At 48.4% G+C, this 13,811-nt stretch overlaps 1 protein-coding gene across 3 annotated transcripts in view; it reads left to right on the top strand.

Annotated features, from left to right (window-relative positions):
• TRAPPC12 (trafficking protein particle complex subunit 12) overlaps positions 1-13,811 on the top strand; it is a 75,902-nt gene that overhangs the window by 21,967 nt on the left and 40,124 nt on the right. For all 3 annotated transcript variants that reach the window (XR_005023993.2, XM_036881639.2, XM_057497482.1), the window contains 2 exons: positions 4,033-4,146; positions 5,720-5,858. Coding sequence is in view for 2 of the 3 variants with exons in the window: in XM_036881639.2 (XP_036737534.2) it covers positions 4,033-4,146; positions 5,720-5,858 (253 nt within the window). In the remaining variant the exon portion in view is untranslated. The remainder of the gene's footprint in view (positions 1-4,032; positions 4,147-5,719; positions 5,859-13,811) is intronic.

Raw genomic sequence — 13,811 nt, 5'->3', positions numbered from 1 at the left:
CTGTAAACAGTAGCGCGCCCCTGAGTGGGAAGGCGAGCGCAGGAACCGCCTTGCCGAGCAGCTTCATGACAGCCAGTGCAACCACACTCGGCGTCCCCTTGGACTTCAGGAAAACTCCTGTGCAGAGAGATGTGTTCAGGAATGTTCGTTGACATATTATTTGTATTAGCCAACAATTTTATTAAAAACCTTAGTAGCCAGCAACGAGAAAAAATTTATGTTACATAGTCAAGTAAATCCTTTGGAGCAGTTGGAATCCGTGCAGAACCTCACTCCTCAATATGGATGAACTTCAGAACGGCGTTGAGCAGCGAGAACAGTGCAAAGGCTGCCTGTAACATGCCAGCTTGTAGTACTTCTTGCAAACAAGCAGGTACTCCCTCAGCCACAGCTCTGCAACCCAAGAGAGCCCTGAAACCTACGAGTATTCCTGGCAGCAAACATGACCTGACCAGGCTCATTCAGCAGCAGCCAGGCCATGTCCACCCTCCTCTCCCACACCCCTCCTCACCTGCCCTGCTTCCCGGGAACAGTGACAGCCAGAGCTCCCGGGCCGGTGGCTGCCCTGCCACAGCTCTCCTGGAGGCACCAGGCCCTGGCTGCATCCCCAGCACTGTGGTTCCCTGGTCTTGCCCAGCCCACTCCAGGTAGCCCCCACCAGACCATTCAGGGCGCTGGGAATGGTCTGGGGCCCAGGTTACTGCCAGGCCCCTCGTGGAGAAGACAGCCAAGGTCCTTGTTGATCCCACTTGGTGCGAACAAAAATATTCCTGTGCCTGGAACTGTTTTTGAAATGCAAACCAAACTTGAACTGTAGCCAAGCAAAAGTTCTGTATTCTTTTACCAGGAAAAACAGTTATTTGGGAAAAAGAGAATTGCTGGTTAACTTTTCTAACTTATTTGCTTTTCACCTTCCTTTTCTTCTTAAATTATGACACAAGGAAAACCATGAAAACCACGTTCATCTCTCTGCTTCCTCTATAAACATGTCTGACTCTTAAACCCAGAGATAATCCAAACCTTTAGAGACTGGGGAGCCGTGCCAGGTCCTGTTCTAGTCCCGAGTAGGTAGAATGAGATTTGTGCTCAAGTCTGGCCCCTACGCTCTGCTTCAGCCTGTGTCCTCAGACAGGCCACCGAGAAGGAGGCCCCCAGAACTGCCACATGCTCTTTGGTTACTAACTGTCTCAAGGAATCAGGTCATTCTGACTCCTGGAAAATTGGCTGTCAGGTTAGCATACATTTGCTTAGATATGACTGTGTGTCATTTATAGACCATCAATACTAATGAGAACATGGCTTAGCCTAATACTGCACCCTTAGTCAAGAGTGGCAGTTATCTAGGTAAATCATGTTCAGTCCTCTGTGGGAAAATTATATCAGGGGAAGCCGTAACAGCAGCATAAACTTCCCTGCTTTCTATTTCAGTTAGCAAAGAAGCCACTTTTTAAAAGATTTACATTTGCAAAAAAAAAGAAAGAAAGAATAAGATGACAGGTTTGGGTTTCATTTTTAATAGTAGCAATCTGGCTTGAGGTACAGAAAACACATTTTATATATGAAATCATAGCAAGAGCTGAAGGTTTTTTATATGACATTTAATCATTTATGTTGCACTTCCCATTTGCAAAGTATTGCAAATAATTTTATTACACATTTAAATGTTTTATTGGTGGGTATCTGTACATAATAGATAATAAAATAAGGAGTCTTTATTGTGTACTAAATATTTCTTACTTGTTTAAAAAATATAGAAATATCCATGACCAGACTTTCTCATTTATATATTTTTGCACCCATTCTGTCTGCCTTTGAGGTCCATCAAATAGATCATAGAGGGGCTCACTGGGGGTGGTAGACTGTTAAGGGGTTCCTTATCTACTGTGGCTAAGTCCCTTTTCTTTTATTACTTTTTCTTTTTTTCAGCAAAAACACCTCTTTCCTCATGCTTTAGTCACCGGAGTTAGTAGTAACTTGTATGTTACTAGTAGTAACAAGTCCTATTTGGTAAAAATAATAATAATAATGTATTATTTAAACAAGCATTAATTTGTTTTCTTGCACATGGTCAGAGACGGGGTGTGGTGTCCCCTGTGTGGGGCGGATGTGGGTAGCTACCCATTTCCACATGGCCAGGATGGAAATGCCTAGTCTGAAGTTGGGCTTTCACATCAGGCATGCGGCCTTGACCACTAATTCTCATTTTACAAACAGCATGTTCTTATTTCAGAAAAATGGAAGAGAAATTGTTATAGAATTACTGTCAGTTAACATTTAGTATTTACATATGTATGTAGTGCATGTATGAATATGAATAGATCTGTGTTATTTATGTGCACCACACAAAATTTCATGTTACATGCCTAATTTTACATATTTCTGTTACCTAATATCATGTCTTGGCATTTTCCAATATTAAAGCACCTTTGAAAACATAGTTTACCAGCTACATAACCTGAAACAGTTACAAATAACCTTTGGAGATCCACTTGCATGGATGTGATAACCTCCTTAGGACAGACCCTGGGAGGAGAATTCCCAGGGCAGGGTATGGGCAGAGGAGACTGCACCAGAGCACCTTCACCGGAACCTGGCACACACTCGCAGGATGGGCAGACAGGAAGGCTCTTCCCCAGGAGCCTGCCTTGCAGAGCACATCATGCGGAGCTCTTTCAGGGAGGCGCCAGCCAGGAGTCTCTAGGAGCCCCGCGGATCCCGTGCCTGCACCGGCCGCCTCCTGCTGCTCCCCGGCCGGCACTGTGCACAGCGCTCTCCTGCACACGTGCTCGTTTCATCCTCCCATCGGTTGGGTGGGTGGAGGCGTTTGACTTGCCCAGCTGAGCACCTCAGGGTTGGGTGGCATGCCAGCGCCCTTGAGAAAGGAGAGGCACATGCCTCCTGACTGCAGACCAGCGCCCCTCTGCCACAGCTGCTTCCCCAGAAGTCAGGGCACCCCCAGCAGCCCGTGCCTCAAGGGGTCCCAAGTAAGTAAGGTCTGAAGAACTGCCTTGGCGACAAGTGGAGAGGCCCTGCCCACTCGTGGGCTCCTCAGTAGCAGGGCCCATGTCCCCTGGGTCCTCGCCACTCAGCATTCTGGCTGGCAGGTGTGAAGCCCTGGGGCTGGGGGCCAACAGGTGGGCAGCCCGCTCTAGATGCGCTGGGTGACAGGGTCACGACACTCCCTTGCCTAAAGCCCTTCCCTGGCCTCCTGTGAGTGTGGGTCTCCCGGGACCTGGGCCCTCCCAGCATTTACCTTCTCCCCTTCACACCTGCCCACTCACTTCCTGTTCTAGCCCCGCTGATTTTGTCCCTTACATGGCCCCCCTGCTGGCGGTCCTGCTGCTTGTCCCAGCTGCTGCCCCCCCAGGTCTCAGCTCCTGTGTCATTCTGACCCCTTCCATTCTGACAGCCAGTCCAGGGCGTACCCCTGTGGCACCCTGTGCTTCCTGTTACGCACACAGTCGTTGAGTTAGTTCTTGGGGAAACTAGTGTTTGCGGTAGGGCACAGACGAAGCCTGAAGCCCCACTGAGGACCGTGTGCCAGTGTTGCTGGCATCTCTGGCTCAGGTCGTACTGGTAGGCTGGTCTTTGCTGTGTTAGCACAGTTCATTGATTTTTCTCATGTTGGTAAAATAGAATCATGTTCACCTTATACAACCACTTACTTTATCGTCACATGCAGATTTCACAGATAAAGGTATATCCACATAGCATGCAATTTAACTATCGATCTTAAATTGATAAAAATCACAACACAGGGTTACCTTGCTGAAAAAGGGAAGTGGTCTTACAGACTTGGGGGCAGGAGGGATTTCCCAACAAGAGCTCTGCCCGCTGTGTTCTGTCCATTGTGGAATTTGCTCAGAATGGAATCTGTGCGTTGTTGATCTGGTCTCGTGCCCTGCCCCCTGCTCGCCTTACGACACATGCATCCTTGGCGCGGCGGCGTCCGCATGCCTGCAGCTGCCTGGTCTTGTCTTTGCCAGCGGACACAGCCGAAGCCTGAGCCGCCGCCTGTGCTGTGTCTTTCAGAGCTGCAAGAACTGGAGGGCGGCGGTGGACCTTTGCGGGCGCCTCCTCACGGCCCACGGCCAGGGCTATGGCAAGAGCGGGCTGCCGACCAGCCACACCGCGGACTCCCTGCAGGTACAGCCCTCCTGCCCAGCTGCTGTCCACCGACCACAGTTAGGGGATACGGAAGGGACCGTGGCCTTCCATGCCAGGAAGAACAGTTAGGGAACAAAACATGGGTTTTCTTAGCCTGAATTTAACCGCAGCGAGAGATTTCTCTGCTCTTCCTCTCCTACTGCTGTGAGCTGGATTCTCACCCTGACCGGTGACCAGATAGCCTCTGCGTCCCAGAGGCTCATCCCCAGAGTGCTCAGCACGGCTAGGGGACTGCACCCCTTGGGACTGGGATGACGTGGGCTGTGATAGGGTCGGGGGGGCGCACCACAGATCTCCCCAGCAGGATGTTATCTCTTGCTCTTGAATTTAAAATAAGGGCTGCAGAAAACAGCTGTGAAGGTTGGGAAGTGGGTGAGGGCCACCACAGCGCCCTGAGTTCTCACCTTTCCATGGGCACCCCCAACTGCTATTCCATGTTTTGTGGGACCTTCCCCCCCAGTCGCTAGTCACCCGAGCCCCAAAACCAGGGGCTGGCATGAGAAAGGAGACTCGGGCCTGCCAGCAAGGCAGTCCAGGCACACACACACCCCGCCCAGCACTGACCACAGGTGGGGATGGGAGGCCAGCGCTGGCTCCAGGCTGTGTCCTCACCAGTGCCAAGTGAGGGGCTAAGCCCCAAGCAGTAGTGCCCCCAAACTGTGTCGCTGCCCACACGCTCACTGGACTGTGTCAGGCCTCCTGCGTGCCCCAGTGCCCGTCTCTGTTCACGCTCCTCCGATACACAGCCTCCAGATATTCTTAAAACACAGTGTGGGTCATCTCTCTTCCTGCTCAAAATGAGGAGCAGCTCCCCGACCCCCCATCTCCCACCACCTCCTGCTTAGTAGCAGCTCCCCCAAGTGGCCGCAGGCATAAGGCATGACGGGGCAGCGTCCACTCCCCTTGGCCCCCCTTTGACACCTGTCACTTGCTGTGTGGTCCAGAGTGGTCGCTTCTTTATGAACCTCACTTTCCCCGTGACTAAAGGAGACTGAGGTGGGCCATCTCTGTCCGTGCTCACACCTCTGGCTCCAGGGCATTCTTGTTGACATTCCATCATTTTCCTGAACTTGCTGTATGCTGGCCCTCGACCTGACAGCTCTCACAGGTGCTCTGTCCCCTGTACCTGCAGCTGCCAGGCCTTCGGTGCCCTCCACAGACCCAGCCCAGCCCACCTTCATCCCCCTGCTGTCCTCTCTGTCCTCCCCGCCCACCTGTGTCCTCACCCCCACCGCTCGCCCCCTCCATGAGAATGAGACGATGTTCTCTTCCGGGGAGGGGCCTGGCTCCTTTTATCTTCTGTATACCTAAAATAGTGCTTTGCACACATAAGCTGCTTAGTATCGTCGACTTAAGATGAATCAAATAAAATCATTATGTTATTAAGCTAGAGTATTTATAAGCATGTAATTATACAAATGTGCAGAAAAGAGAGGTTTAGCCTTGTTTTAACGTATTAGAAATCCAGCCCTGATACAAAGTTAACTGGAAATAGGAATTGCTGAACTTGATATGCATAGGAAACCTGTCTCGATTCCACTCTGTGTTTCAGCTCTGGTTTGTGAGGCTGGCGCTGCTGGTGAAGCTCGGCCTTTTCCAGAATGCCGAGACGGAGTTTGAGCCCTTCGGGAACCTGGACCAGCCAGACCTGTATTACGAATACTACCCGCACACATACCCTGGGCGCAGGGGTAAGGCGCTGGCGGTTAATGTCTGTGCCTGTGCTTGTATGTTGCTTCGCTTTGCACATAATCACGCATCCTCAGCTTCCCTTATCTATCCTGTCCTGGAAAATGAGAAAAGTAGCCTAGCAAGAGGCTGGGACCCTTGACTCCCAGAGTGACTGAACGCAGCTGTCTAAGTACATTCATCCGGACGCATCCACCGTAAAACAGCAGTGAGGCTTGTTATAAGAACAGGGAGGCAGACATTCGTGCTTTCGGCTGTGCTCCGGAGTGAAACACTTGTGCTGTGGCCTGGTGCCCGTGCACACAGAGGAGCGACGCAGACGTGTTCTCTCTCCCAGGCTCTGTTCTGGTTTCGTTTATTTAAACATCTGGTTGCAGCCCACCAGCGGGTGGCGCCCATCGTTTCGAAACCTGGGCAGCAGCCTGGCATCCTTGTCTGAGGGCAAGAGTGAGGGCTGGGAGGGAGAGCGCCCCGCAGAGCCTCCTGGGCACCAGCACCTTGAGGTGGAGTGAACGTCTCTTGGTGGAGACCCTTATGAACGTGCTTGGAACCCACCAAATGTTCACAGCAAATGTGAGACGGTTCTGGAAGGACTCCTACTGAGAGCAGCCTGAGCACAGGTACTGGAAGCCTTCACTCACCGGCCGACCCTGGCTCCCAGCTGCTCCGCTAGCTCGGGCGAGGCCCGCACCCGCGACTCTGTCCCTGTGCAGCAGGGGGACAGCCGTGCCTCCCCCAGGGCCCGTGGAGACGGAGGCGTGTGCCGGCTCATAGTGGCTGCTGCACTGCCCCTGTCTCGTTCTGTCTTAACTCAGCATCCCCCTCGATTCCTGCCGTCTCTGGTAAGATCAGTGGTCAGCACTGTTGGGTGTGACCAGGGAACGATGGGGGGTGGGGGGTGGGGATCCTAGCTGTCAGGAAACGCGGAGCCTAATTGGAGGTAGAAAATAAAAAATAGTAACAGTGTCGGGGATAAAAAGGCCTGGTTCATAATAAAGATAATCGCTCTAGGAATTTTAAAAATTGAGTCAACATTTTACTTAACTTGGTTGATATTAGTAGGTAAATAGATAAAGTGAGGAGACCAGAAGGAAAAGCATTTCTTGACCTTCTGTGCTGTTTTTCCTTAGAACCCAGATCCTGCTTCTGGGGGGATGAAGGGCGGAGTATGCGCACTCCTCTCCTGGGGCCTCGGCCCTCCTGGCCCTGCCCTCCCCTGCCCACAGCATCCCCAGACTGGAGGGTGGGTTTCGCCTGGGCTACTTTCAGACTTCCACCCTCACTGGGGTTCAACTCCTTTTTCTTCCTTCCAACCAAGGGAATTTATTACCCCTTGTGGAAAACATAGGTTTTAATACCTTGCTTAGGTGGAAATCAGGGCAGAAATCAGACCGGTCGTCCTGACGGGGTCGGCTCAGGCAAGAGGAGGTGAGCCAGCCAGGCCGGGCGGATGGGGTCAGGAAGGGACTGCCACCTGCGCTTCCAGGTTTGTGAGACTTCTTCCCCCAGTGGCCTCTCGGGTCCAGTCAGTCTGCACAGGACGGGGGAGAGTAGCCCAAAGCCGGAGCCCTCAGAGCAGGGCCACGGGAGACGACCTCAATGACCTCGGCCGTGCCCACAGGCCGGGGAGGCGGCGTGGGGCTCCCTGGGCGTGCTGGCCCATCCTTGCCGCCCTGGCTCCAGGAGGCTGGCCTGGGTCTGCCGTGGTTCAGGTGGATGCACCCCCACCTGTGCTCTCTGGACCTTTCTCCTCCGGTGCCCCAGCTCCAGGAAGCCCTCAGAAGGCCCAGAGCTGTGGGTGGGGAGCACGGCTTCCCGTCCCTCTCGAGGGTCGGTCTCATCCGTCCTCGCGGCTGTGGTGAGGCCCACGGCCCCGGGTGCCTGGAGGCACACGTCCGTCTCTGGGTTGTTCAGGGGGTGCTTCTCTAGCTTGTGAGCTAACGGTGTTCCTTTCCTGTCTGTCCTTTGTAACCACCTGAGGTCCATCCTGCCATAGAAGCGATGAGCAGACTTCCAGCCCGGAAGCAGGAGTGTGTCTCTGTGTCCACTCCCCAGCAGATTGGGCGGAGGGTGCTCAGTGGGAAGGCTGAAGGCCGTGCTCCGTGGGAGGTTCGGGGTCCCTTCTGTTTAATGTATTATCTGGTAGCTTTGATGTTCTTGTACTTCTTACAAGGAAGGAAGCCTATATCTCCCTCAGGCATAAGTAAAAGCAGGCTGCTCCCCCCTCTGCAGACTGCTGCCCAAGCACCACCTCCCCCAGCCCAGCCCCTCACCCCTCTCGCAGGCAGAAGGCTGGGCCCTCTGCCGGGTCTGGGCCTGGGCAGCTGGTGTTTACTGGCGTCTCGCCTGCTGCTCACAGAACTCAGAATACTGAGCACACGGGCCCATCTCCCCGTGGCTGCAAACCAGCAAATAGGCTGAAGCCCCCCCACCGCATGGCTGCCCTGTGGGGGCCAGGTGCACTGTAGATTCAGAACAACTGTTCACACCCCAGTGGCTGCCGGGTGCCCACAGTTGTTGAGAAGTAAGACACCAAAAAGCAGGCATTTCCTGTAGTGGCGGATGAAAACCTCTTTTTGTCTTTGGCTCCCAGCCCTCGGTCCTCTGGACGTTCAGCGTCACGGTGCACCTGTCTCAGTCATGTCCTGTGGAGTCAAGTCCTGCAGGCACTGCCCGCTGTGCTGTCTGTGAGGAGACGGGTGAGGGACCTGGTGCCCGGCTTCCTGTAAGATGAGGAGTAAGGCTCCTGGGCTCAAGCGTAGAACCCCCGTCATCCTCACCGTTGGTGGTGAGGACACTGCACATCAGGATGTGCAGCCTGGAAAGCACACTTCTGATCCTGTGTGAAATGAAATTGGCTGAGATACGGATGAAGAGAAGAGAGTAGCCACACATCATTAAGCAGCTCATTTAAATTAGGAAACAGACATAAATCATACATGTGTTTCAGCTAAAGTGTATTAACATTCATCCACAATAATACAGTGAATGTTTACTGATTTTTCTTCTGATTTTGTGGTATAACAAGCATAAATGTATAGTTTTGATTCATTCATTTCATTTTAGCTTGCAATATATAAGCAGAGCAAGTCATTAAAATGTGCTTTAAAAATGGGGCTATAACAATACAAATAAATAATTTTTATGAATGAGCTTTAATATATTTTATTTAAATATTGGGCATAATTTTTACCCATTCAGAATATTCGTAACAGACATTTAATGAATGAATCATGAGTAAAAATCATAAAGTGTTTTTGTTTTATTTCCATCCAAGAAAGGAACATTCCTCTGACCTTTCTAGCAATTTGGTCGTTTCAGCCTCTCTCAGGATGGCCTGTGTGTGTTTCTGCACACTCAGCATGTCTCTGGTTGGCAGGTGAGGTGGACAGGGTGGCACTGAGCCGTCCTGAGTTCTCGGCAACTGGCAGGCCCCGAGAGGCCCCTGTGCCCTCTCCTCCACCCGGCGCATGCTGCTTCCCTTACACTGCATGTCTGTCCCTACAGCACCACCCCAGCTCTCTGAGGGGCTGCTTGCATCAGACTTGAGCTGGGACTTCAGTGGGCAAGTGGAGGGCACTCAAAGCTCAGGTCTGTATTAGAGCCAGTGGGGCAGACCACCCACATCTCCTCGTGAGCCCAAGGTCACCCACACCCTGCAGCTTGGACCCAGGGTCACACTCGGCTGCCGAGCTCTCCACCTACCCCTGGCCTTGCTCTCAGGAGACCCAAGGGGAAGCCGTTCAGGCAGGAATGACAGATGGCCTCAGCCTCACAGCGATGCCATAAGACGAGGAGTGCATCTGGCCGCCTTTCCTGCTTACAGTGCAGGCACTGGGTTCCTACCTGTACTTCCCATTACAGTTCAGTAGGGTCTTTAAAGCACATGGGAGGTCACCACCATTGCTTCACAGGAACCAAATGCCACTGGATGGGTGGAGTGATTTGTGCATATGGAGACACTTGATTTTCCTGGGCCACTTACATCTGATTTACGCAAATCCACTTCTGTCCCTTCTGAGAAATCCCATTTTGGGATGCTTGCTGATTGAATCCACTCTTCACTTAACAAAAATTGAAAACTTTTTAATAGAAAAATTTTTAGTGAACACTCAGTTAATAACTGTTAACATTTTTTCATATTTACCACAGCCATTTTTTTTTTTTTTAATAATTATTTTTTATTGAAGGGTAGTTGACACACAGTATTACATTACATGAGTTTCAAGTGTACAACACAGTGGTAGAACATTTATATACATAATTCTAGGTTCCAGCTATCACCCTATCAGGCTGTTACAATATCTTGACTATATTCCTTATGCTCTACATTACATCCCGGTTACTAATTTATTTTACCATTGGAAGTCTGTCCTTTTTTTTTTTTTTTTTTTTTTTTTTTGTGAGGGCATCTCTCATATTTATTGATCAAATGGTTGTTAACGACAATAAAATTCTGTATAGGGGAGTCAATTCTCAATGCACAATCATTATTCCACCCCAAGCCTAATTTTTGTCAGTCTCCAATCTTCTGAGGCATAACAAACAAGTTTTTACATGTAGAACAAATTCTTACATAATGAATAAGTTACATAGTGAACAGTACAAGGGCAGTCATCACAGAAACTTTCGGTTTTGCTCATGCATTATGAACTATAAACAGTCAGTTCAAATATGAATACTCATTTGGTTTTTATACTTGATTTATATGTGGATACCACATTTCTCTCTTTATTATTATTATTTTTAATAAAATGCTGAAGTGGTAGGTAGATACAAGATAAAGGTAGAAAACATAGTTTAGTGTTGTAAGAGAGCACATGTAGATGATCAGGTGTGTGCCTGTAGACTATGTGTTAATCCAAGCTAGACCAGGGCAATAAAACATCCACGTATGCAGAAGATTTCTCTCAGAACAGGGGGGTGAGGTTCTAAGCCTCACCTCTGTTGATCCCCAATTTCTCACCTGATGGCCCCCCTGCGACTGTGCCTGTCTTAGGTTGTTCCTCCCTTGAGGAATCTTACCCGTCTCTGGCTAACCAGTCATCTTCCGGGGCCATACAGGGAAATGTGAAGTTGGTAAGTGAGAGAGAAGCCTTATTGTTTGAAAAAGTTAGCTTTTTACTTCTTTGCATATTTATGCCCTGTGGCTTCTATGCCCAGCATTTGTCTTGAGGTATCTTTACCACTTGGAAGAATTATGATACTCGGTAAATTTGATATGAGGCACGAATTCTATTTAAGGGTTGTAATTAGGAAGGAAGAAGAAAAGCTATAGAAGTAGCAGGCGGAAGAAAACATGGGAAGATTGATTATTTCTTTGATATATCTTCTTGTAGAGTAACTTCAGCATGTATAGGTTTTAAGCTACTACTTAAATTGCACACACACCTTAACATAATAGGAGTATAGTTACATAACCAAAGCATATCTGTAATTACCAGCCATCTGCAGTGAAACCAAGAAAACCAGTTAGGCACCTTAGGCATTTGTGAAAACTTATCTATGATATGGTGGATATTGTCCAACTGAACTAGAACAGTCTGAGAGAAATCAGACAAATTAAAACAACCCATTCCTGGGGACTGTTCACATGCCATATGTTCTTTTAACAGTAAATAGTTTTTAGTTGTAAGACTTTGGAGCGCTACAATTTGCACTTCTCCAAATTCTTGGTTGAGTTCCAACAGTATAGATCCAGTCCAATTTTGTTGTTTTACTGTATGCACAGGCCAGCTTAGATATCTCCTTCCTCATTCCCATGGCAAGTCCAGGAACTGGTGGGATGAGTGCATCTACAGCTGTAGCAGTGCGTGGATCTTTGTTGGGGTTTTTTGATGATCATCTTATGGCATGAGTCTTCCAGAGAGTGCAGATGTTGGAAGTTCTTTTTCATATCGTATCTTAGTTCATTTTCGGGGTAGCCCAATTAGGCTTTGATCCTCTGTATAAACACAAACAGACCCTTTGCCTACACTTTTATATGCCCTTTATACCCTTGTGTAGAACTCGTTGGAGGTTACCACACAGAACTGCCCTTTTTTTTTTTTTTTTTTTTGCTATCACTAATCTACACTTACATGACGAATATTATGTTTACTAGGCTCTCCCCTATACCAGGTCTCCCCTATAAACCCCTTTACAGTCACTGTCCATCAGCATAGCAAAATGTTGTAGAATCACTACTTGCCTTCTCTGTGTTGTACAGCCCTCCCTTTTCTCCTACCCCCCCATGCATGTTAATCTTAATACCCCCCTACTTCTCCCCCCCTTATCCCTCCCTACCCACCCATCCTCCCCAGTCCCTTTCCCTTTGGTACCTGTTAGTCCATTCTTGAGTTCTGTGATTCTGCTGCTGTTTTGTTCCTTCAGTTTTTCCTTTGTTCTTATATTCCACAGATAAGTGAAATCATTTGGTATTTCTCTTTCTCCGCTTGGCTTGTTTCACTGAGCATAATACCCTCCAGCTCCATCCATGTTGCTGCAAATGATTGGATTTGCCCTTTTCTTATAGCTGAGTAGTATTCCATTGTGTATATGTACCACATCTTCTTTATCCATTCATCTATTGATGGACATTTAGGTTGCTTCCAATTCTTGGCTATTGTAAATAGTGCTGCGATAAACATAGGGGTGCATCTGTCTTTCTCAAACTTGATTGCTGCATTCTTAGGGTAAATTCCTAGGAGTGCAATTCCTGGGTCAAATGGTAAGTCTGTTTTGAGCATTTTGATGTACCTCCATACTGCTTTCCACAATGGTTGAACTAATTTACATTCCCACCAGCAGTGTAGGAGGGTTCCCCTTTCTCCACAGCCTCGCCAACATTTGTTGTTGTTTGTCTTTTGGATGGCAGCCATCCTTACTGGTGTGAGGTGATACCTCATTGTAGTTTTAATTTGCATTTCTCTGATAATTAGCGATGTGGAGCATCTTTTCATGTGTCTGTTGGCCATCTGTATTTCTTTTTTGGAGAACTGTCTGTTCAGTTCCTCTGCCCATTTTTTAATTGGGTTATTTGTTTTTTGTTTGTTGAGGCGTGAGAGCTCCTTATATATTCTGGACGTCAAGCCTTTATCGGATGTGTCATTTTCAAATATATTCTCCCATACTGTAGGTATCCTTCTTGTTCTATTGATGGTGTCTTTTGCTGTACAGAAGCTTTTCAGCTTAATATAGTCCCACTTACTCATTTTTGCTGTTGTTTTCCTTGCCCGGGGAGATATGTTCAAGAAGAGGTCACTCATGTTTATGTCTAAGAGGTTTTCGCCTATGTTTTCTTCCAAGAGTTTAATGGTTTCATGGCTTACATTCAGGTCTTTGATCCATTTTGAGTTTACTTTTGTATATGGGGTTAGACAATGGTCCAGTTTCATTCTCCTACATGTAGCTGTCCAGTTTTGCCAGCACCACCTGTTGAAGAGACTGTCATTTCCCCATTGTATGTCCATGGCTCCTTTATCAAATATTAATTGACCATATATGTCTGGGTTAATATCTGGATTCTCCAGTCTGTTCCATTGGTCTGTGGCTCTGCTCTTGTGCCAGTACCAAATTGTCTTGATTACTATGGCTTTATAGTAGAGCTTGAAGTTGGGGAGTGAGATCCCCCCTACTTTATTCTTCTTTCTCAGGATTGCTTTGGCTATTCGGGGTCTTTGGTGTTTCCCTATGAATTTTTGAATTATTTGTTCCAGTTCATTGAAGAATGTTGCTGGTAGTTTCATAGGGATTGCATCAAATCTGTATATTGCTTTGGGCAGGATGGCCATTTTAACGATATTAATTCTTCCTAGCCACGAGCATGGGATGAGTTTCCATCTGTTAGTGTCCCCTTTAATTTCTCTTAAGAGTGACTTGTAGTTTTCAGAGTATAAGTCTTTCACTTCTTTGGTTAGGTTTATTCCTAGGTATTTTATTTTTTTTGATGCAATTGTGAATGGAGTTGTTTTCCT

The sequence above is a fragment of the Manis pentadactyla genome, chromosome 2, assembly GCF_030020395.1.
Source record: "Manis pentadactyla isolate mManPen7 chromosome 2, mManPen7.hap1, whole genome shotgun sequence".
In the NCBI taxonomy this organism is placed as follows: Eukaryota; Metazoa; Chordata; class Mammalia; order Pholidota; family Manidae; genus Manis; species Manis pentadactyla.
This window is presented reverse-complemented; position numbering and strand designations above follow the sequence as displayed.